Source organism: Silurus meridionalis, chromosome 8 (assembly GCF_014805685.1).
Source record: "Silurus meridionalis isolate SWU-2019-XX chromosome 8, ASM1480568v1, whole genome shotgun sequence".
Classification (NCBI taxonomy): Eukaryota; Metazoa; Chordata; class Actinopteri; order Siluriformes; family Siluridae; genus Silurus; species Silurus meridionalis.
Window position 1 is genome coordinate 16,313,196 of NC_060891.1, and position 22,683 is coordinate 16,335,878.

General features: G+C 37.6%; 1 protein-coding gene across 1 annotated transcript; it reads left to right on the plus strand.

Annotated features, from left to right (window-relative positions):
* Positions 1-42: 42 nt before the first annotated feature.
* On the plus strand, positions 43-21,152 carry mgaa (MAX dimerization protein MGA a). The gene is given in 27 exon segments (XM_046856626.1): positions 43-985; positions 4,208-5,366; positions 8,203-9,766; positions 9,905-9,977; positions 10,060-10,167; positions 10,651-10,776; positions 10,912-11,004; positions 11,103-11,806; positions 11,920-12,187; positions 12,271-12,467; positions 12,586-12,696; positions 12,786-12,825; positions 12,962-13,392; positions 13,825-14,131; positions 14,839-14,895; positions 15,422-15,691; positions 15,918-16,405; positions 16,408-16,794; positions 16,888-17,027; positions 17,295-17,334; positions 17,834-17,959; positions 18,050-18,161; positions 18,461-18,871; positions 19,351-19,458; positions 19,548-19,667; positions 19,825-19,918; positions 19,921-21,152. Coding segments are annotated over 26 exon segments (8,199 nt in total). The 5' UTR covers positions 43-985; positions 4,208-4,326; the 3' UTR covers positions 20,705-21,152.
* Positions 21,153-22,683: the final 1,531 nt, after the last annotated feature.

Sequence of the window (22,683 nt, forward strand, 5' to 3'; positions counted from 1 at the left end):
AGGCTGTTAGACCAGTTTTGCCAATGGTAAGTTATCGTTCACCTTTTTGAAAAGCTTTTCCAGCAAAAGCAGAATAGGACAGAAATTTTTGGTACAATAGTATACACAATGACAGGAGAATCGTCATGCTCTACTGTAACGAGATCTATTTATATTCGGGGTGAATTCGAGCTATTTCCTGCCTCCTTAAATCGTTATCGTGTCAGTAGCAATACACTGAGTAAAATGTACTGCACATACTTTCATAGCAGCGTGTGTAATTCTAGTTTATATAAATATGGCGTATTAAAATGGTCGGAAGAGAAACAACCGAGGGCCATTCTGTTTCCCCGGCGCTCGTTCTCCCAGCTCTTCCGGTCTCCTCAGCGGATGCTCTCAACCTCACTCACAACAGCCCGTTTTCCCGCATGACTGCTAACCCGACTGGTACGCGGAATACATCAGTTCTGGGAAGATGTTCCTGAAGCTGTTTGGTCGTCCAGGGTGAACACAAAACACGTAAAAAGCCCATTATTATTCCGACAGAGACCGTTTGAAGAAGTGTTAAGTAAACGCATGCGCAGTCTCGCTGTTTCCAGCAACGTGCCGAGGCTGCGCGCGAGTAGCACGCGTGAACGCGCCTGTTCTGTTGATGTCGTGACGTAGCGCGGCGTAACGCGCACGCAGAGTCCGAGGGTGAGACGTACGGCATAATAGATATAGGGTTTTTTTTTTGGAGATTAGAACCCGGGGAAAAACGGACGACGTTTGTCAGAGGCGAGTGTCGCGCACGTTTCTTTGAGAAGAGACGCACTTCGATACGGGCTTGTGCGCGCTATTATTCGTGGAATGATTCGGTCGCGTGGCTTCACTGTGCACACTCGCGTCTGATTCACCCGCCATTCGACAGTCGCTGGTCGACGTGCACGCGCCGCACGTCCCCTCGTCTTGCCTCTTCTAGAGGCGTCCGACGTCGGCGAAATAACTCGACATCCATGTTTCCGAGGTGACTGAAACTTCATTCTTGTTCACGCGGACACCGAGACGTTGTAGGTGCATGGCTGTTTGTCACGCGCGAAAGTGTTTCGAGGCGAAACGATGCACGGTTTTAAGTAGATAAAGCCCATGGGCCTGAGTGCGATGATGTAGGCCTTTCTCAGTCGAAGTTTAGCTTGCTAACCTCATGCATTCACGGGAACACAGGCTGTGTAGGCCCCAAAACAAACACATTTTCATATGTGAATTCATTCAAGCGAGCAATCAGTCAGAATGCGATCTGAAGATGATCATACGCGCGCAGGAAAACTGGTGCAATGCAAGAAAATTGGCCTGCAGCAGAAAATATGATAAGTAAATTCTGTCGGTAAAAGACACAAAAATATCACATCTATGAAAACATTACAGGTTAGGGTCAATATTACACATAGCCATCATTGTTTTCCATCAAACGTTAGATAAACAATTTCAGGGGAAAGTAGATGAGGTGTGTTCAGAAAGTCCTAGAAGACAATTAATTTGCATGTCAACGATATATAGAAACTTTTAATGAAGACACTAGAAATTGAATGGAGTTTTAGAATATAAAGTAGTACATTTGAAAGGTCTGTCAAAGATTTCTGGAAGGAGGCTGTCTTTGGTCATGGCACCACCAAAACAACTATATCAAGAGCAGGGAGATAGAAGCAGTGGTAGAGTTTGAAACAAGACATATGGGATGATGTTATGCCTAGAATTACTTACTTTTATTAATTGTGAATAAAGCCAAGAAAGTTTAGAACGAAGGGAAAAGTGTGCACTGGTGCAACAGACAATAGTACCAGTTATTATAATAGACCAGTTGTGTGTCAACCAAACCATGTCTTCCAGCAAAGAGCTGGGATGTGAGCTTAAAGTTTGCATTGAGAGTAGGACCATGTAAATACGCTTTGATTGGTTGCTAGGCTCAGTAAACAAAGAGATTGAATCACAGCATGTGATTATGGGTGGACCATACTGGAGGGACATGTAATGGTTTACTGTAATGTTGCCTTGAGCGCCAAGTGGCCATGTTGGCTGAGGAACAGATAGGGTTTATTCCTGTATCGTTGGGCAGTATTTTGCTAGCTTGATTAGTTCATTAGTTTGTGCTAGTGTGGATGCTCTTTTGTTTTATTTAGTGGAACAGGCGATTATGCAAGTTAAATGAAAGAATACTGCAAAAAAAAGTTCTCATGGAAATTGCATCTGGTGTCATTGTAAAGACTTGCCATTCGTTTTTTTTTTTTTATGCAAGTAGCAATCATGCTGAAGGATCTTCTTTCTTAAAGTTTTCATGGGCAACATTATTAAACAGAACACTCTTAAGATGATCCCTCTCACTAATGATGAGGAACATGAGGGCAAAGACAACAAGGTCACTCATAAGAGTTGCAGGATGCCCTGAAAGCAGGAGGAGAAGCAATTTGACAGAGAAGAAAATGCAATGGCCTGCACAGCTCTACTGAAAAAGAATAAAGATGCATTTCTAAAGGCATTTAGACAAAGTACAACCTGCATTAATTTATTAGATCATATTTGAAGAACGAAATACCTACAGTGACGTATCTTTGTCGATTTTCTGAAAGAGCTTTGACAATATTCATTGGTTAGTATCTACCAAAAGTGGTCCAAGAACCGAAAAGCAGTGAACCAACAACAGGGCAATGGGTGCCCAGCTGTTCTGATACATGTTAGGGTTAGTCAATCTGATCCAGTCCTAAGAAGTTGGTTATGTTAGAAAATTGTCAAGACAGTACACCATTTGCTGTTGTAGCCCACTCACCTTAAGGTTTGATTATCCTGAGATTACATTCTGCTCAACACAATTTAGTGGATATTTGACTTTTTGTCAGCTCAAACCAGTCTGGTCATCCTCCATTGACCTCTTCCAACAACAATGTGTTTTTATTCACTGAATGCTGCTCACTGGATTCTTTTTTTGCATAATGTTCCAGGAGATCAGCAGTAGTAGAAAAGCTCAAACCAACCTGTCTGGTACCAGCAATTAAGACACAGTCTGAATCACCAAGATTTTTTCCATTCTGATGGTTAATGCTACTAGTGTAGAATTGTTGAGTTAAAAGCTGACATAGATTAAGAGTGCAGAATTCTTTAAGGCCTGTAATTGACTTTATTCGTCCTTCTCTTAATTATGACCATTTGCTGTGTCCATGTTTCTGCTTTTCAATGTGTTTTTTTCCACAATTTAAATGTCTTTTACCCAGGGGTGGCTTACAGTTTGCCACTTTGTGTAGTTTTTGCGTTGGTTATTCTTTTGATATTGCCATAAAGTTCTTGATTATTTCTATGACTGAGGTCCCATGTGATCTGGTTAATTAGTTGGTTAGCTGGTTAAAATGTTCAGCTCATGGAAGTCTTGTGGTGGTTTCACTTTTATGCTTAGTAAAAGTTTGCCTCTGTGGTGGTTTAATTACTGCTGTTTTGATTGTGCTCATTCAAAAAGAAAAACTTAAAACCAGGCTACAAGTTTCTATCTGTCTAGCTTTCAAGTAAATTAAGTAGGGCTACTATTGTATTGCATTGGATTTCTCTCATCTAACGTCTAGTGTGTCCCATCTTTGTTTTCTGATTGGTAATCTAAGACATCGCATTGGGATGTATTCTGGTACGACACTAGTCTGATTAGCTTGCACAGAAACAGGAAAAATGGAGAAACATATTGGCTCCCCATTGGCGTAAAAACAGTCCCATCAGAATCATGAGTTATAATGACAAACTCCAATGGTTGTGAACCAAGGGAAATTTTGACACTATTTACAGGTGGAAGGGAGGTGTTCTCTTCTATCACCCACAGCTCATGTATATGAAAAAGGGTAGTGCAATTTCCTTTAAATGTGTTAATTTTCACCATTTATGTTGATCCAATTATTGTAATCAGCACTTCTGCAAAAACTGAATGTTTTGGCCACAATGACTATTGCAATAAATAATATCCATATTGCAGACAGTGTAAAAACACGTCAACGCTAAATTAGTCAGTTTGTCATTTAACTTGTTGAGTTTTGGTGAAGATCAGTTCTTAAACCTTAAAATGGCACTTGAAGTGAGATAAAATATTCCTGGACTTAGCATTGTTTTAACTTTTAGGTAATCAAATTTTAAGAACTGTTCTTTTTTTGTTTGTTTATGCAGATAGTCCTACATCTGCATGTAATTAATATTTTACTCACGTTTTTTTTTTTTTTATTAGGTATATTTGTAATTTGTTGTTCAAGGATGCCAAAAGATGAGACGTGACCTGATGTAAAAGACCACGGTGCTTCAGATGACCTCTGCAGTCACATGGCCATTCCACATAACCAGGCCATAATGGTGCTTCGTCAGGAGGGCACGACTACGACTACAGTACCTCAAACATCTGCTTGTTCTCTCTTTGTTGTCGTCAACCAGCTACATCCTGGTGGTGGGAAGCAGGAAAAACAAACTCTGTTTGCTAGTACAGAAGTCCCTTTGACACAACCCACTATTGGCTCATGTGTTGCAAACTTTAATAAACAAGTATCATCTATGTCTCTGTCAGGTATGGCAGCTTCCAACACCAGTAACCAGCTATGTAACTTGCCAGCAGAGTCTACATGCAAAGGTATCACAGTCACCTTGGACAACAATAATATGTGGAATGAGTTTTTCAGATGTCAGACTGAGATGATTTTAACCAAGCAGGGGCGAAGAATGTTCCCTTGTTGTCGTTTCCGCATCTCTGGATTGGAACCTTTCCAGCGGTATACCTTAGTAATGGATATGCAACCAGTGGATAATTACCGCTACAAATGGTGTGACAGACGATGGGAAACCAACGGGAAAGCTGACCTACATATTTTGCGCTCCTTTGTACATCCCGACTCACCTGCTACTGGTTTAGACTGGATGCAAAATCCTGTTTCCTTTTATAAACTTAAACTAACCAATAACCCTTTGGATCGAGATGGCCATATCATCATAAACTCTATGCACCGGTACATTCCCCGTCTTCACATTATTCCTGGAGATACAGCTGTGGATGTCGTTCACTTAGATAGCCCTGACATTATTACATTTAGTTTTTCTCAGACAGAATTCTTTGCTGTCACTGCTTACCAGAATTTGTCCATCACCCAGCTCAAAATCGATTACAACCCTTTTGCAAAAGGTTTTAGAGATGAAGCTAGCAACTCCCGATGTACCAAGCCCAAGAGTGCACCTTCCACTGAGAAACTGGAGAGTGAGGTCAAATCCACCAAAGAGGCTACAGCCTTGAATAATCTTAAAACTTTGTTTGCTAAAATAAATACAGAAAAAGTCACTACCACTGGTGACCCCAAATCTGTTCATTGTGATGGTCCCAGGAGAGTTGATCTTGAGAGTCCTAGGTAAGTGTTACTTTTTTTTTTCAGGTTTAAATCCAAATATTTATAAAAAAAAAAAATTATACAGTTGATTATCTTAAATTACCTTCATGAGGAACATGATTTTGTCAAATAGGTTAGCTGTTGAATATATGTTCATGTTATTACATTAAAAGCAATATGAAATTGGTAATGTTTTAATTGTATTATTGCACTTCAGTATTGACCTGCATCAATACTGAATGGCTGTTTTACCTGTTTACCTGCCATAATTGTAATATAAATGAACCTAAAATACAATTATTGTACCGAATGCTTTTATCTGATAGTTTCCTACTAAATAACTAACACTAAGAACTGTATTCCATTTGCCATTTGGACCATTTTTCAGCCAACACTTGTATAGGTTTAAGGCTGTGCATCTGTCACTTGCCTGACAAGCTGAAAAAATGCTGTAATCAGTAATTGTTAATACATGACATCATCTTAGTTGTTTCCTGAAAGGGCTACATTTTCACAGTTTATTGTATGGAACAGTTTATTCAAGAGAAACATAGGAAAGTACATGGCAACTCTAAAAAGTCCCAAAATGTCACATTTTGCGTTTGATCCGTTTAAAGCTACATAAGTATTAGTGGAAGCCTTTTTATAACAAACCCATTGATTGTGCAATGAAAGCAGCTTTATAGTTTTTGTGTTTTTCCTACACAAGTAGCTCCCCAAAATGATAATCAGTTTGTGATTTTCTAAACCAGTATCAGGATGCATTTAGTATAGACTAAAAAAATACTTCTGAATGTAAATGTAAGATTAACTTTTTTTTCAACCTCCCAGCACAGTTTTGAATGCTTATACTATTGAATGTTACCTTTATTATATTTTATTTTTGTAGTGTTTGAAATACAGCTGTGGCCAAAAGTTTTGAGAACGGCACAAATATTACATTTCTAAAGTCTGCTGCTTCAATGTTTTTAGATCTTTTTATTAGATATTAGAATAAAGGTGTATCTTATTACTATGGTATACTGAAGTATAATTACAAGCATTTCATAAGTGTCAGGCTTTTATTGACATTTACATTAGGTTTATGCAAAGACTCTATATTTGCAATGTTTAGCCTTTTTTTTCAAGAACTTTGCCCTGTCAATCAACTTCTGGGCCACATCCTGACTGATTGCAGCCCGTTCATGCATAATCAACGCTTGGAGTTTGTCAGAATTTGTGGGGTTTTGTTTGTCCACCTGCCTCATGAGGATTGACCACAAGTTCTCAATAGGATTAAGTTCTGGGGAGTTTCCTGGAAATGGAAACCCATTTTTTTTGTTTTGTTCCCAAGCCACTTAGTTATTACTTTTGCCTTATCGCAAGGTGCTCCATCATGCTGTAAAAGGCATTGTTCATCACCAAACTGTTCTTGGATGGTTGGAAGAAGCTGCTCTTGGAAGATGATGATGTACCATTTTCTGTACCATTCATGGCTGTGTTTATAGGCAAAATTGTGAGTGAGCTAGGGCTGCAGCTATAGGTTGTTTTAGTAATATTCTATTGTTGTCCTAGTATTCTACTGATTGCTCCATTGATTAATCAAATAATCAGATAAGTGCTTTTTTCTTTATTAAATAGCAAGACTGAATATACAAGAAAAAATATTGTTTCTTAAAATTAACCAATAATTTTTCTTTTTAGAAAATGTAAAATTTGTATTGCTGATATAAGAAAACTAAACATTTAGTGCATTTAATTGCAAAATACAAATATATAAATAAAATTATAAATAAAAATATTAAAATCAGTTTAAAATGACTTTAATACAGTAAATTCACTGTACAGTGTTTTCTTTGTATCAGTCTAAAATGATCCAGAACTTTGGAAACTGTATCTTTGACCTGAATCATCATCTCGCCCCTCGCTGTTTTCTCCCCATTCCTCAATTTTTGATTCTGTAGCATCTTCTGTATTGTATGGAAGCCCGTTTCTGCCACATTTTTAAAAGGTTAGCCCAATTTTACCAACTTTACCTTAGTCCTCAGTGGTCAAATCTCTATACCTTTTGCAGATGATCAGTCTGTCCCTGATGTTTTTTTCTGGAGAGAAGTGGCTTTTTTTGCTGCCCCTCGTGACACCAGGCCATACTCTAAAAGTCTTTGCCTCACTAAGCATGCAAATGCACTCGCACCTACCTTCTGCCATTCCTAAACAAGCTCTGCACTGCTGGTGCCCCGATCAGTTAACTCAACTTTAGAAGCCGGTCATGGTGCCCTCTGAACTTTACAAGAACCTTTCTCCTTGAAGTTGATCTGATAATTTGTTTATTTAGGTGCAATCTTATTAGTAGCAATATCCTTGTCTGTAAATCCTTTTTATGCAAAGCAAAGAAAAGTAAGCCCACATTTCTTGCAGGTAACCATGGGTAACAGAGAAAGAACAATGATTTCAGGCAACACCCTCCCTTTAAAGCTTTCAGTCTGTTACTCTAACTGAATCAGAATGCCAGAGTGATCTCCAGCCTTGTCCTCATCAACGCTCTCACCTGTGTTAATGAGAGAACCACTGACATGATGACGGCTGGTCTTTTTGTGGCAGAGCTGCAATGCAGTAGACATTTATTTGGTTATTAAGTTCATTTTCATGGCAAAGAGGGACTTCGCAATTAGTTGCAATTTATCTGATCACCTTTTTTCATAACATTCTGGAGTATATGGCAATTTCCATCATAAAAACTGAGGTAGCAGACTTTGTGAAACTTGTCATTCTCAAAACTTTTGGCCACGGCTGTTTACTAAAAATTTTAGATTCTGATCTATTTGTATTGTTTGTAAGTTTATGAAATGTATGTGCGTGCTCTCTCTGATTCTGCCAGCAGTATGAAGCGTCCATGGCCAGGAGGGCTGTCTGAACTGATTAAAGGTGCTCATGTTAAGATGAAAAAAAGACCCCCTGAAAAAAACCCTAATGGCAATAATGAGCAAATGGTTGTTGAAAGTCTGACTTCAAAAGAGAATATGGATGTTGCATCTATGGACTGTATATCCGAAAACATTTCAATCTCCAATAATACCAATGAGGAATATGAAACCTTATCAATTTCAAAAAACACAGACTCCTCTACCTTGAAAAATACAACAAAGTCATTTTCCACAGTTAGCATACAGTGCAAGCTAAACAAAGCTTTTTCAAGCACACCCTTAAATGAAAATGTGGACACAGTATTGAGTGAAACAGCAGCTTTGACTGAGGAAGCTTCACAGAATGTTGTTAAACCTCTTGACTGTGGAGGAGAAGTAAAGAAGAAACGGGCTGAGCCTGTTCCACTCCCCTTACTTGCTCTGTTTCTACAGCAATTGAAGTCGAAAACAAGACCCAGCAGACCAAAGGCAAAATCTGAAGCCTGCAGTTTGCTGTCACAGACTGATTCATCAATTCATGATACATCAGTTACTGAAAACCTGCCATCCTCCACAGCATCTTGTAACCCCTCACTTATCACCCAGTTCAGCATTGAACCAGCAGCTTCTTCAACATCTCAAACCATTGCATCGTCCATTTTAACATGTACAGTAGCAAGCACAGAACATGAAACCGTCTCAACACCAAATCCAACTACTGATACTTTAATTGGCTCAAGAGCAAGCGTTGCTCCTGATACTCAGCAACTATCCACACCTAAGAAAGTATCTGATACTACCTCTGCTTTTGCACACAATGTTGAACCTAACACAGACACTACACCAAACACTACACCTGATACTAAAATTGTCTCAGTTATTTTAGATGCTTCCTCTGATCATGTACCTAATGGTCATCCAGCGGTCACATTTGATGCTCCCAATAATGAACTTCTGCAAAGTAATGTCTCTTCAGACAAATCCACGCCAGAACCAGGTCAAGATTTCAGTACAGTCCCATGCCCTGACACCGTTCCCAATTCTGTTGAATGGTCCCCTTCTCCAGAGGTTAAAACCCCATCTTGTGCGCCATCCTCTCCATGCATATCTGCTCCTTCTTCTCCTGACCCATTTCCACCTAGCATGTTCTCTGATAGACCCATACCTCCAAGAAAGTCACTTGACCCCTTTCCACTTTGCTCATCACTTGATAGACCAAGACCATTACTACAGGCAGCTGACCCAGTACCACAGAAATTTATTACAAGAACACCACCACTTAAAGTCCCAGGTCCAACGGTTGTTGGTGTTACTACTGAGGTTAACAGCCCTGTAGTTTCCCCCAACCCTAGTACACCAAAGGAATTCAAAAAGATCGGGAAGACTAGCAAAGGCAAAAAATACAAGGTGAAACAAAAGAAATGTGGGAAGTCAAAGATGAGTGAAAATACAGAGGCGATAGAAAGCCTAATTCCTGTTCCAATGCAGCCCAACCTTGAAGATGTGGAGGGTCAATTGTTTGTTTCCTTCACATCAAAGGTAACTCAATAGTTTTTATTTGTTCTTTGTTTAATATCATGTTTTTAAACATGTTAGGAAATGTGTGGTATCCTAAAAAAAAGAATTATGTTATAATAACCAAAGTAGTGATTGCTATGAAATATTGTTTACAAACAGAAAGCACTAGAAATTCATCTTGGAGATGAGGCTAAAGAAGAAGTTTTACCGAAAATGACAGAAGACATTAAGGGTAGGAAATTAAGAACAAAATTGTGGTTTGCTGTGTAAGGTGATGTTCAGTTCTATTTATTTTGTAATTGATTTTGTCCCAGGTGAAGTCCATGATGAAAAGGAAAGCATTGATGAACTTGAAAAGGTCCTTCTGCGTGATTTAAAAAATATGAAATACAGACAGGTTATTCACCCAGTTCTGCAAGCAGGTATATGTCCAACTTGTTTTGAAACCACTAGCAAAAGGACCTTTTGTTAAGCTTTTAATTATTTTTAACCTTGTGTACATAAGCATTTGCTAGAGGGAATTTAAGGTAATGCTAAAGGACACTCTCGTATTTAGTCACCAGCAGTTGCTTCTCCTGTAGCTTTTGATAATGCAAGTCATTGTATGAGTGAAAGTGATTTAGAACATAATACAGCTACATACAAAGACCTTTCAAACGAATGTGCTTTTTTTTGTTTACAATAGGCTTTCCTTTTTATGTGATTCTTTAAGAAATTATAAAAATGTTAGTGAAAGAAGTTCAGTTGCCTGTACCCAAAAAAAAGAGCTAAGTGCAAAAGGGATTTTATGTTGCATTGCAATTCTGGTGTGGTTCAGTGAGCCTTGAACAGAATTTGTAGAACATGTACAGCATTGTATGTGTTTTTATAGCTATAATATAAATCTTAAGTGTTTTATCTTGCAGTTGGTCTGAAGCTGAACCTTCTGGATGTTACGCTATCTATTGATCTACAGTATCTGGGCGTATGCTTACCTATTCCTCCACCTGTACTCTTAGCTGAGGGAAGCTCAGAGACTTGCTCATCACAAGGTAAGTGAAACAATTTTTTTTTATTTTTCTATCTGCTACCAGAATATTAAGAGTAATTTATGTAACGTGTTCTGTGATTATCAGCAGTTCAAAAAGTTCTGTGGTTTTGCTTAGGGTTACTATTTTTCTTTTCAGTTCAATTTGTTTCTAGAACGGGGAAAACCACTGACATCACTAAAATTAAAGGCTGGAGAGAAAAGTTTTCCACAAGTTCATCTGTTCCTGGAGGTAAATTATATTACTATTTTGTAGTTACATTAATTTGCTGCCATCGTGAGCCTGTTGGGTTACTTTAGTGTATAATTAATTCGAAGGTTTCTGTTTAGCCACCACGACCTCGGACACAGGACAGAAGAACCTCTCCGCTTTCTGTAGTGACATGCTTGATGAATATCTGGAAAGTGAAGGCAAGCTTATTGATGAGCGTGCTGCCAGCTTCACGCAGGCTGTTGTCACTCCTGTTGCCTACCAGCTGCCCACCAAGAGTGTGAGCTATGTTCGTACACTTGACAGTGTTTTAAAAAAGCAGACACTTCCATTAGCAACCACTCTCTCCAAGCCCTCTGCAACATCCAGACAAACTGCATTGACCTCAAAAAACAAGAAAGTTTTGTCAAAGAGGAAAAGGAAAATATCCAGTGTCGAAAACACAGTTTCTAGCATGGACAAGAAATTGTCAGGAAGATCTTCAAAGAAATCCATAAAGTCTAATACATCAAACTCAGAATCCATAGTGCTGGTTGCTGCCCCTGGCTTGTCCCAAAGCAAAAAACCTCGCAAAATAACTATAAAGAGATCCAATGCCTCACAAAATTCACCTAAGAAGCCTCTTAGGGACAGTGTGTCAGGGGCGTCTGAAGGACAGAATGCCTCTAGTACCTCTGGTTCTAACCAACGCAGTTCAGGTCTACCCAAAACTCTAGTAAAACTAAGGGATGTGGAGGATGGTGCAGTCTGGGAGGGGAAGCGTCGTACCTACATCACCATGGAACGGGCAGACATTGCTTTATCCTGTCTTGTCACAGCAGAGGTGCGTGTTAAGCTAAAGATGGTGGTGTTAATCACATTCTTTACTAATAGCTATACAAATTATGCCTCTTAGTTTTTCACTTTCCCTCTATTTTTCTGTTTCTCTGGATTTAGGGTATAATGGGAGGGAGCCCTTCTACTGTCATAAAACGACGTGCACCACCTTGCCTCAATGACTTTTGCCGGTTAGGGTGTGTATGTGTTAGTCTTGTTCAGGAGAGACGTCAGCATCATTGTGGCAAAGCCGAGTGCATGTTGGGTTGTGATTGCCTTCGACGCAGAGTAGTCCTTTTGAAAAACGAGGACACAACGGGGTCCTCGCCTATAAGTCATGCAGAAGAAAATGGAACTAAAGTAAAGAAGAAAAACCGTATATCTTATAGTAAGTATGCTTTGATCCAGTTGAATGTGACTGAAAAGTAATCATATTCAATTTATCATTTTTGCTGTGTTGTTTTTCTTTAGTTCTTTCAGGGCCAGATGCAGCACCTGAGCCAGTCCTTCATGTAAAAAAATTATGGGTTCAGCAAAATGACTCGGATTCGGAACAACTTTATATTCCTGATCCTTCAATGCCTCACCCTCAAACAGTATCACAAGATCTGCAAAAAGACATGGAGAACTTTCTTCATCCTTCACCTAAACGAAAAGCTGTTAGAACTGTGAGTATTTTAAATCTGTTTAACATTCCTGTGTAACACTACATGATGAAATTTTAACTTGATGAGATTTAAACTTTTAATATAAAACATTCTGTTATTTCTAAAACTTTGTGTTCAGGTTGAAGGGGAAGGTTTAAGCCGAGGCAAAAATCAAGAAAGCCTGGATTGTGCTCGTGTGAGGCCATTTTGTGGGATGAAGCTGTCTCCTTGTATACAAAGACAGATGAATGTGAGACTGTAATACTAGTAGAGATGCATTTCTTAGAATTCTTAATCATGGACCTAGACCTGATTTAGATTTTTTTTTTTTGTCTGTAGGAAGGTCATCCAGACTTCAGTTCACAGGACTCACTGCAAGGTTTGTGTACAAGGATTGTTAATGAAACTTAACAATTCTAAAGAAATAAGGCAATGCCATTTGTGTTCTGGTTTAAGTAGTTAAAATGTCTTACTGAACCATCTTGTTCTTTTTTTGTTTTTGTTTTTGTTTACAGAGATAGAGGAAGGGGAACTACGGCCACCTACTCAGTCTGGTCCTATGAAACGTCTGGAAATTGTGTCTAAGTGCAAGTGGCCATCAGAAGGCAGCAGGAATGTTGTTCTGCGTACAGTCTGTGAGCGTATGGCCCAGGACCGCCTGAAGCAACCATTCTGGATTGGAAAGTATCAAATCCAACCCACAACCAAGACCATAAAGGAGACAGATGAAGGCTCTGTCATTACATATAAAGTGGTCATCTGTCAGCCCCACCTAGAAAAAAGTGAAGAAAAGTATAAGGAGGAGAGAATAAAGCAGCTGGAAGCTCAGTTGATTGAGACCATAGGAAAAAGTGAGGTGAAGGGCCTCCCACTTCTCTCTTGTGTCACTCCTGCTGGTTTGCTAAAGGCTGAGAAAAAATCTTCTGGTGCTCTGGGACAGATAATGGTAAGCATACCTCACACTTCAATAGACCCTTCACATAACCAAAGTCCAATTACATTCTTAGTGCATATTTTTGTAATGTATCTTGTCCTTGACTCAACCCAATGATGTTTTCTTTAGCTGGCAAACAATACACTGCTTATGTGCAACAGAAATATGATGTCAGGATATGGTACTCAAAATGTTTACAATTAGTTACTTGTAGCTGGATTTATTTACTACAACATCTGCATTCTCTGTGCTCAGTTGATTTCCTTAACATTTATCTATGCTAATCTATCTAAGACTAATAGGTGTGAAAGCAAATAATATATATTAATATATTATAATAATGTTCCATCTAATAATGCCACTGTATATAAGGTTTGTGATTGTGATATTTTTGTTAAAGCAAGCTTATTTTGTTGGTTTTTCTGTCATGATTTTTCTATATAGGTCAATGGAAAGCTATATCCACAAGCCAAGCTAGAACTGGGCCAGATGGGGGCTTTGCACCCTGCCAATAGACTGGCTGCTTATATCACAGGAAGAGTATGTGTGGCAAACAAAAATGAACCTAAGGCTGCTATCCCAGCTAGCAAGACTTCTAATATGGCTTGTACCACCTCCACCAAACCTTCTTATCCAACTTTTACCACCTCCACAAAGACTGCTTATACATTTTTCACCACCCCCACCAGTGTGTCCTCAACAGCTGTTACAAGCACACTTTCTTCATCCATTGCATTGGATAATTCCACAGGTAGGCCACAGTTCAAGATTTCACAGATTATATTTTTTTAGACTTTTAAAGATAAAACATTAGAACAATATTATATTGCCACTGCTTATATGCTGAAATCATACCATAGTAAGTGGTTAGAATATACACATGTTCCTCCTGTGTTCCATTAATGTAAAGATTCCCATATATTGAGATAATTAATGGGACACTTGACATTTCCAGCCGTATGTGGTTCTTCCCAAAACTTTTACCACAAACACAATTGTATAGTATGTCTTTGAATGCATTAGCATCACATTTTCCCTTTACTATTAGCAGACACAAACCTGTACTAAAAAATGGAAGATCTTGAGTGCCCTTCAATGGAGTGCTGATCTCAAAGCTATTTAACACTTTTAAAATAAATTGGAACAGACTCTGCTCCCCATGCCTCCTCATCCTTCACCAGTAATTGACTTTACTAACACCCTGGTTACTGAATGAGCACAATCCTAGGCCAACCAATGCTGCTTAAAATGTACATATTTATTGTAATTAGACATTGACCTCTTAATTTGTTTTTTTTTAACAGTAGTTGAGAACCGTTTTGTCCAGTTTGAGATCAGTAGTGTAAATTCCTAGCAGCAAAACACAACCAGTGCTAGTGCATTACCACTACAGAGCACAGTTGAAAATGTCTGCATCTTTTTCTCCCGCTATCTCTGCTTTATCTCCTGGCATTTCAGAGTCTCCTAAAATAGCCCAAAAGGCGAACATAACATCTGCTACATCTGGCTCTATAGGTACCTCCAGCTTTTAAGTTTATGGCACCGTTTCAGACACATTAGCCCATATTTAATACTAACTAACCTACTGCTACTAGTAATAAATTAAATTACCTTAATTTCAAAAAATTACAAAAAAGTGAACTGAAAATATGTCATATTGTAGGTTCTTCAAAGTAGGCATCAAGAGTGTGCAAAGCAGTAATCTAAGCAAAAGGTGGCTACTTTGAAGAACCTACAATATGACATATTTTCAGTTGTTTCACACTTTTTTGTTATGTATATAATTCCACATGTGTTAATTCATAGTTTTGATGCCTTGAGTGTGACTCTACAATTTTCATAGTCATGAAAATAAAGAAAACTCTTTGAATGAGAAGGTGTGTCCAAACTTTTGGTCTGTACTGTGTGTGTGTGTGTGTGTGTGTGTGTGTGTGTGTGTGTGTGTGTGTGTGTGTGTGTATATATGTATGTGTGTGTGTATAATATAATATACATTTTATATTAATATATTAATTTTTATTTTATTTTATTTTTTTATTAGATGACTCCATCCAAAGAGTTATAGCAATAGCTAGATCTGGATCAGCTGCAACAGAGAAGACATTTGTGCTCAGTAATACTGGAGCAAATGTAGCACTTACTGGTAGTGGAATTGCAGTGATGCAGCCTCTAACTTCCACTCGCCCAGCTGTTCCAAGCCAGAAGATGGTAATGCTTAAGGCAGGCAATCCTGCTGGTCGAGTTATCCATCTTATGCCTCTAGGCCAATTCAGGGCCCTCAATCCAAACATCGTCATACGCCCTCAGACAAGTAAGAGTGCACGACTTGTCTCTATTTAAATTAAATATTAAGAATTTCATTTATTTGGGTAGGTTTGACCCTGGGTATTTCATCATAAAAAGTTTACTTATTTACGAGAATTTTGTTGAAAAGAGCAAAATGTTGGCTATAATTTATGATTAAGATTTTTTTTTTCCTTTAAACAAGATTGCTTATGATCTTCTGTTTGACTTCCTTTTTTTTTTTTTTTTTACAGCCACTCTTTTACATGTACCCACCTCAATCTCTTTGAATAAACCTCGAACTTCCACAACTGTCAATTCATTCACAGTTCCATCTTCTGCTACAATCAATCAGAAAAAGACCCCATTACACAGCTCAAACACAGACACTGTCATGGAAAGCAGGAGCTCTCCTACTGCTACAAAACCAGTCACCCTTAACCCGGGCCCAAAGACCTTACTAATTTGTAACAAACAAAGTACAGTAAAAATTGTGCCAAAACTAATCAAGGATTCTTCCACAAACACTTTAAAAAATTTAACTTTGAGTGTTTTGGAAGAGCACAAAACAGGTGAAGACCCAAGAATAACATTAACAGCATCATCAGCTCAAAACTCTGCAGCGGGTCATTCTGCAAATCAAGGATTAGAGCTCACTTCTCAAAGCTTCTTAACCCTTAAGAATCAAGACCCTAAAAAATTAGACAACCCTGTTTATTTCAGCTCTACACCAACCAAGGAATTTTGAAAGAAAACACCCATCGTTCTAAAATGCCACCTGAAAGTGTGATCTTTACAGACCACTCCTACACATTTGAAATGAAGAAGACAAGCACACAATCTGAAAATCCTGCTGATGTTTCTAGCGATAGCTCTGGTTCTGCAAACAGCTCTACATATCACATGCTTCTCAAGGAAGTTCTAAATGTGGATCTTGTTAAAGATGCTGAGGAATGTGGCACCATTGGTGCTGTCCAGAATACTGAAAGTGGTGAGGAATCTGAAGAAGGAGCACATCTTTTGGAAGTGGAGGTCAATTCAGAGTGCACAGAATTAACAGAAGATTCAGACATGTACAGTGACACTGACACCATCCCGTCCATTGACAGGGACGATCTGTGTGTAGGCACTGTAAGCAACTATGTTATTAAATATGAATTGCTTTTGTAATGATTTACTTTGATTCAAGTCTTACATTGAATCTTTCTCACGGTTTTCTTTTAGCATTCTAAAAAACAAAAGAATAAGGAGAAACAGTCTGTTTTTTCACAGACTGAGAAGGATGATGAGCTGGTTGATATTGAAACATTTGAGGAGCGAGCTGAGAAAAGCCCTGTACTATTTGGGCAAACACAGCATGACGGGTAAGACTAAAGCTTTTAATATTTAATGTCTGTGTATACTAGTATAAACTCTACCTGGTCTCCATCTGGAACTACATTATGAAAAAATAGAATTCTGTTTGATTGTAGAGATACCAAAATCTTGCCATAAATAAACTAACTTTATTTTGCCCAAATTGTGAAGGTTATATGGAATTTAAATCTTCACTCTTGAGAGAGAGCAAAAGTTCAGGGATAATGATAAATGATATCACAATGTGTTTTTCTCTTTTTGTCTTAATTTGACAGATTTCTGAATGAGTCATCAGATGAAGAAAATGAAGATCTGGTACGTCTTTTAATGCATTGTATGGATTTGGCAATATAAATACCAAATCAATATTTTGATACTTTTTCTAATAAAAGTCTGTCCTAGCAGTCTGATTTAGAATGAACTGATTTTATTTTTATTTGAAAATTTCTCAATGTAAATAATTTGTAAAAGTAAAACAAAAACAAACAAAAAAAAAAAAATATATATATATATATATATATATATATATATATATATATATATATATATATATATATATATATATATATATATATATTTATATATATATATATATATATATATATATTTTTTTTTAAATTGTCTAATTAGTAAATTGCATGAAGTAGTAGGTGTATAGGTAATTATATTAAAGTGCTGTGTGTAGAAATGCTTACTCATCATAAGATGTTTTTGTCTATTCAGTCAACGTTGTGTGTGTGTCACTGCATGACGTTTTTCCAGTGGTTTTAATTATATGCACATATTAAATACTACCCACCTTCTCCTTATACAGCTTAAAGTGAGGAAGAGGAAAGATGAGAAGAAGAGACGCATTACACTGGGGAAATGTTTTTGCAATCTCCAGCAGACTCTCAATATTGAAGATACTAAAGTTTCCAAAATAATAGTACTCTCAAAGGTGTGTTTTATAAAAGAATGTCAGAGTCCTTTTTCTGTTATTTATGATGACATTTATAATAATTATTTCAATTATAATTATTAACATTAGGCTTTGAAAGAAATTCACACTCTTATTAAGCAAAGACATTGCTTGGTGAACATGCAGGACAAACTGAGAAAGAAAAGAGCACACTACGTTGAAATGGTGGCCCAGTTATCTGGTAATTCATATTCACATTTTCTTTTTGTGCATTGTTTTTACATGTTTTTAAAATCATCTACAACTTTGTGACAAAATCATTTTAACTTTGAATAACGTTTTCTGATGCATTTAGTAAATCTGTTGGGCATGCTTTTTGTTTTTATTTCTTTTATAAAAACATTAAAAAATCATTGTGATAAATATCCATAAAATAAGTTGTAGCATTATTTCATACAGTGGTATGTCCAGCGTTACAGTTTTGGTAACCTGTAAAAGAAAAATGGTTTCTTTACGTAAATGCGCTTTTTCTTTTCTTAGGGGAAAACAAAGCATCTATTTCTCAGAGGTTGGATGAAATTATTGCTAAGCAGAAATCTCTAGAGATTGAAGACAAAGCAGATGATGCCCATCTTGAGCTTACAAAAATAGATCTCAATCATTCACAGGGGAATGCTTTGACAAAACAAAAAGAAATAGGCACCAATTGCAAAGCTGAACACCCTAGCACTAGCAAAAGAAAACATCTGAAATTCCAGGACCAAGGAGCAGAAAAAGTCAGCACTAATCAGAAAATAACTGCTGCCAAAACCAGTCAATCAGACAAGCCAACTAATTCTCACCCCACGCCACAGCTGAGGAAATGTCCTTCACCTTTTCCAGTACTTTGTGAGAAAACAAGTCCCAACATCCTGACCCACAAGAAGCTTCAGATTTTGCCTGATGATCAAGGTTTGTACTATAAGGGAGATGTAATTAGGCAATAACCTGTGCTTATTAGTCAAACTTAATCAAGTCTATACAGGTTGTCTAAGGATTAACTTAAATGGTGACTGACACGTTTTTGATTGTTTATATAATGCCTCTGCTTAATTAAATTATCTGGCTATACATTTATATGCTTCATCTTTTTTCAACTTGAATCTATGCCAGTGTGTGGCTCAGATTTATAAAAACAAAAATCTTAGAGTTAACCTCAGACTGTAGAAACCAGCCAACGTTGTGCTATATAGCATTTAATATAGCCGGGGAAAATATGTACTCCTAATTGTCACAACACTGTTAGCATTAAGTTACAATAATGTTACACTTTGTATCAGCATTTTTGCTAATTCCACTCAGCACAGTTTTAACTTCAGCAAGTACATGTGTGAACAAGCCTTCAATAGCTTGTTTTGCTGATTTTTTTTCTTTTCTGTTTGTTTCTCAAGTGATTCCAGTAGCAAAAGCAGCACCATGCAATGAGATCATTACTATAAGTCGTCCCCTTCAGCCCATTGAAACCACTTCTTTAGGAGAAAGGCAATCAACCACACCAGGTGAGCCTTTACCCATGCCAGTGTGCTCTTTTATATTTATGCTGTATGTTTTGTATTTAAATATTGTTTTTCTTTTATTAACTCAAAAGGTGTTGCAGCTGTGTCCATATCGCTTCCTCCTATTTCCCATTCATTATGTGTGGAAAATCCACTTCCCATATTGCAGTCACAAGTCTTTCAACTAAAAAGCAGCCCTTTTAATGCACCAGGTATCTTTTTAATGCTAATGCAGCTGTTTACATTTTTTTACCCATTTATATTAGAACGCAGGGAATATTGTGTATGATTAATAGGCTTTAAATTAAGTATGCAAATTACAGTGATTAATGAAACATTAAGTTAATATTCTTCTATTCTCATTTGCAGTTGACTGTATAATCTTCCCAAGATTTCCAGCATTGTTTCTTCAGTACAATCAGAAAAGCTGCTCACAACACCCCCAGATGCAGCAGTTATGCAGATAGCGGAGTCATTTCACTTTTCAGCAGGGGATGGGCAGCAGATTTCCTCTTCTAATGAAGCCACACTTGTGGAAAAAGAACAACACCTGGACAAACAACTTCCAGAGATTTTACCCAAAGAATCTGAGCATGATGTCAAGGTCAGAATAGAAGAAGATCTAAAAGAGCAAACAACTGATGAAGAAAATATGCCTAAACCGGAGCAAGATGATGAACACCTAATGTCATTGCTTGATGAACTTGTTTTCCTCAATCAGACCTCTGAATCACAAGGAGCAGCTTCAAGTCTTACAGAGGCAGATGTACTGACAGAACTGCTCACTAATAAAGAGGTGGATGTGGACAGAGATGACGAACGCTCTCTCAGTCCTCTGTTCTTAAAGTTAGATGAGGATCTTATATCATCACCTAGCTCAAAGGATGAGGAGATGGATGATATTCCTCCTAAAGTAGATGACCTTGTTAAGGTTATATTCGGGTCAGAGTCTCCTCCCAATTCTTCAGAATCAGAGGTTGTTGCAGCAGCCAGTGACGACTGTACAAGTGTTTCAGTATGCCATGTTAAACATGATGCTCCAACTCCACCCCCTTTGCTGCAGATGAAAACTGGAGGATGTACAACATTAGATTCTCCAAAAGAGCAGGCTAACATGTCATGGAGGCCAATGCCAAAGCTTGCTCCTTTAGGACTAAAGACTCAGGAGACAGGGCACCCTAAATTAATTAGTTCTCATGCCCCCAAATTAGACTCAAAACTGCCTAGTCTTCATAACACCAGTGTGTAATTACCAACTCATCAGGGATATCCATTGTTTCACTCTTAATATATATCTGACTGTTATTTATTTGTTTCTGAGGACACGCCATTATATCCTGCTTCAATGAGAACTACCTGTTGTGCCTCAAATAGATCCAAAGATATTTTTGTTTGCTGTTTCTATGAGTGCAAATAGATTTGATAATTTGAGAAATGTTCCTTTTATTTTAGAAGAGGGATTAAAGTGATTTTGCTTTATGTGTAATAATGTAAATGTTGTAAAAAGTCAACAAAGAAGAACTGAAGAAAAAGTATACTGATTTGTAAAGAACCCACTGCCTAAGCCTTTTAGTAGGTCATGGCATTTTACTCACTGAATACAAGTTAAAACAAAAAAGGTACAGTGGATGTTGATTAATTTTGCAGTGCTAACACAAAGGCTGCTGGCATTTATTCTAATAAACTCTGTCTTGATATATCTGCATTTTCCATGCAAGTTGCAATGAAAATTGTAAGATCAAAGCAGAAACACAATAATTAAAAAATCCAAAAAATTTTCATTTTTAAGAAACAAGCAGGACCTCTGAGAACATACCACAGTCCTCTTCGAAGTGACTCAAAACTCTTATTCAGCATGCCAGCCTGTGCATTTTAGACATTTGTTTTTAAATGGTGCTTTTCAAAATTGTGCAAGTTAATTTTGTACTTAAAATGAAATTTCTATTTCCTATTATCAAAGCAGCCAGTACACTACTATTACTACTACTACACATTACTTCAAGGTTCTTAGACTTTTGTGTGTGTTCACAATAGCATTTATCTAGATTTTTATCTCATGTCTGTTTCACGTTGGATCACATACAAATTGCATGTAGCATAGCTGATTAGACTGCACTGAAAACTGAACATGGAAAGAGTGGAGTTTGATTAAATCTCTAAAATGCTATAAAATAATTCACAGAACAATGATTCAAAATTGTAGGTGTATTTATGCTTTAAGCTGGTGGTCACCTTGAAAAATGCCCCATCAAGCACACCATCCCATTTACTGAACATAGAGCTTTAAGTGCACCAGCCGTGGACTGGTCATTAGCAAGTTCATTATGTACCACCTGCAGTGTCTATTCCATATAGATAGATAGATACAACTTTATTGAATCTACTAAAAGTGCAAATAGTAGCACTTGTGCAAATGGACAAGTGCAGATATTTAAGTATATGTACAGCATGTTAACAGATGTAAAGTGAATAAATATAAAGGCTATAGTAGTAAAGAGATGTGTGCACACTGTTGAAAAGTACAAGTAAATAGTTATAGGGCTATTGCAGTGAAGAATGCAGACACTGTTTTAAGGTATAAGTAGAAGGTTATAAGGCTATGGCATTCACAAAATGCGCAAAAGCTCAATAAACAATTGCACTATATGTTGTATGTAAATGTGAAATATTTTAAAGCTGTGTAGAAGTGGTGTAATTGGCAAACCAAATACCTTTTTATAGCTGTACATAAATTAGAAAAGATTCTATACATCCTCAACAGATGCCATGTCGCATCTGCAAACATTACAGGTTGAATAAAAACTCGTTATAATCCCCTGGGACGGATGAGCTTTCCCAAAACTCCTCAAGAAGAACAGCCATTGTTGTGCCTTCCTAACCAAAGCTGAAGTGTTCTAGTGCCAGGACAGAACCTCAGAGATGTGAAATCCCAAGAACTTAAAGCGGGAAACCCTTTCTAACTCAGTTCCATTGATGTAGACTGGGAAGTGTCTCCTGTTGTTAGATTTCCAAAAGTCCACAACAAGCTCTTTAGTCTTCATGGCGTTGAGGGTCAGGTTGTTGGTGGCACACTATGCTGTCAGGCTTCGGATCTCTTCCTGTAGGCCAATTCGTCGTTGCTGATCTGGCTGTCATCTGCATACTTGATAAAGATGTTTGAGTAGTGATCACAGAACACAGTAGTGTTCACAGAACACAGACCTGTAAGATGCCAGTTTGCAGAATAAG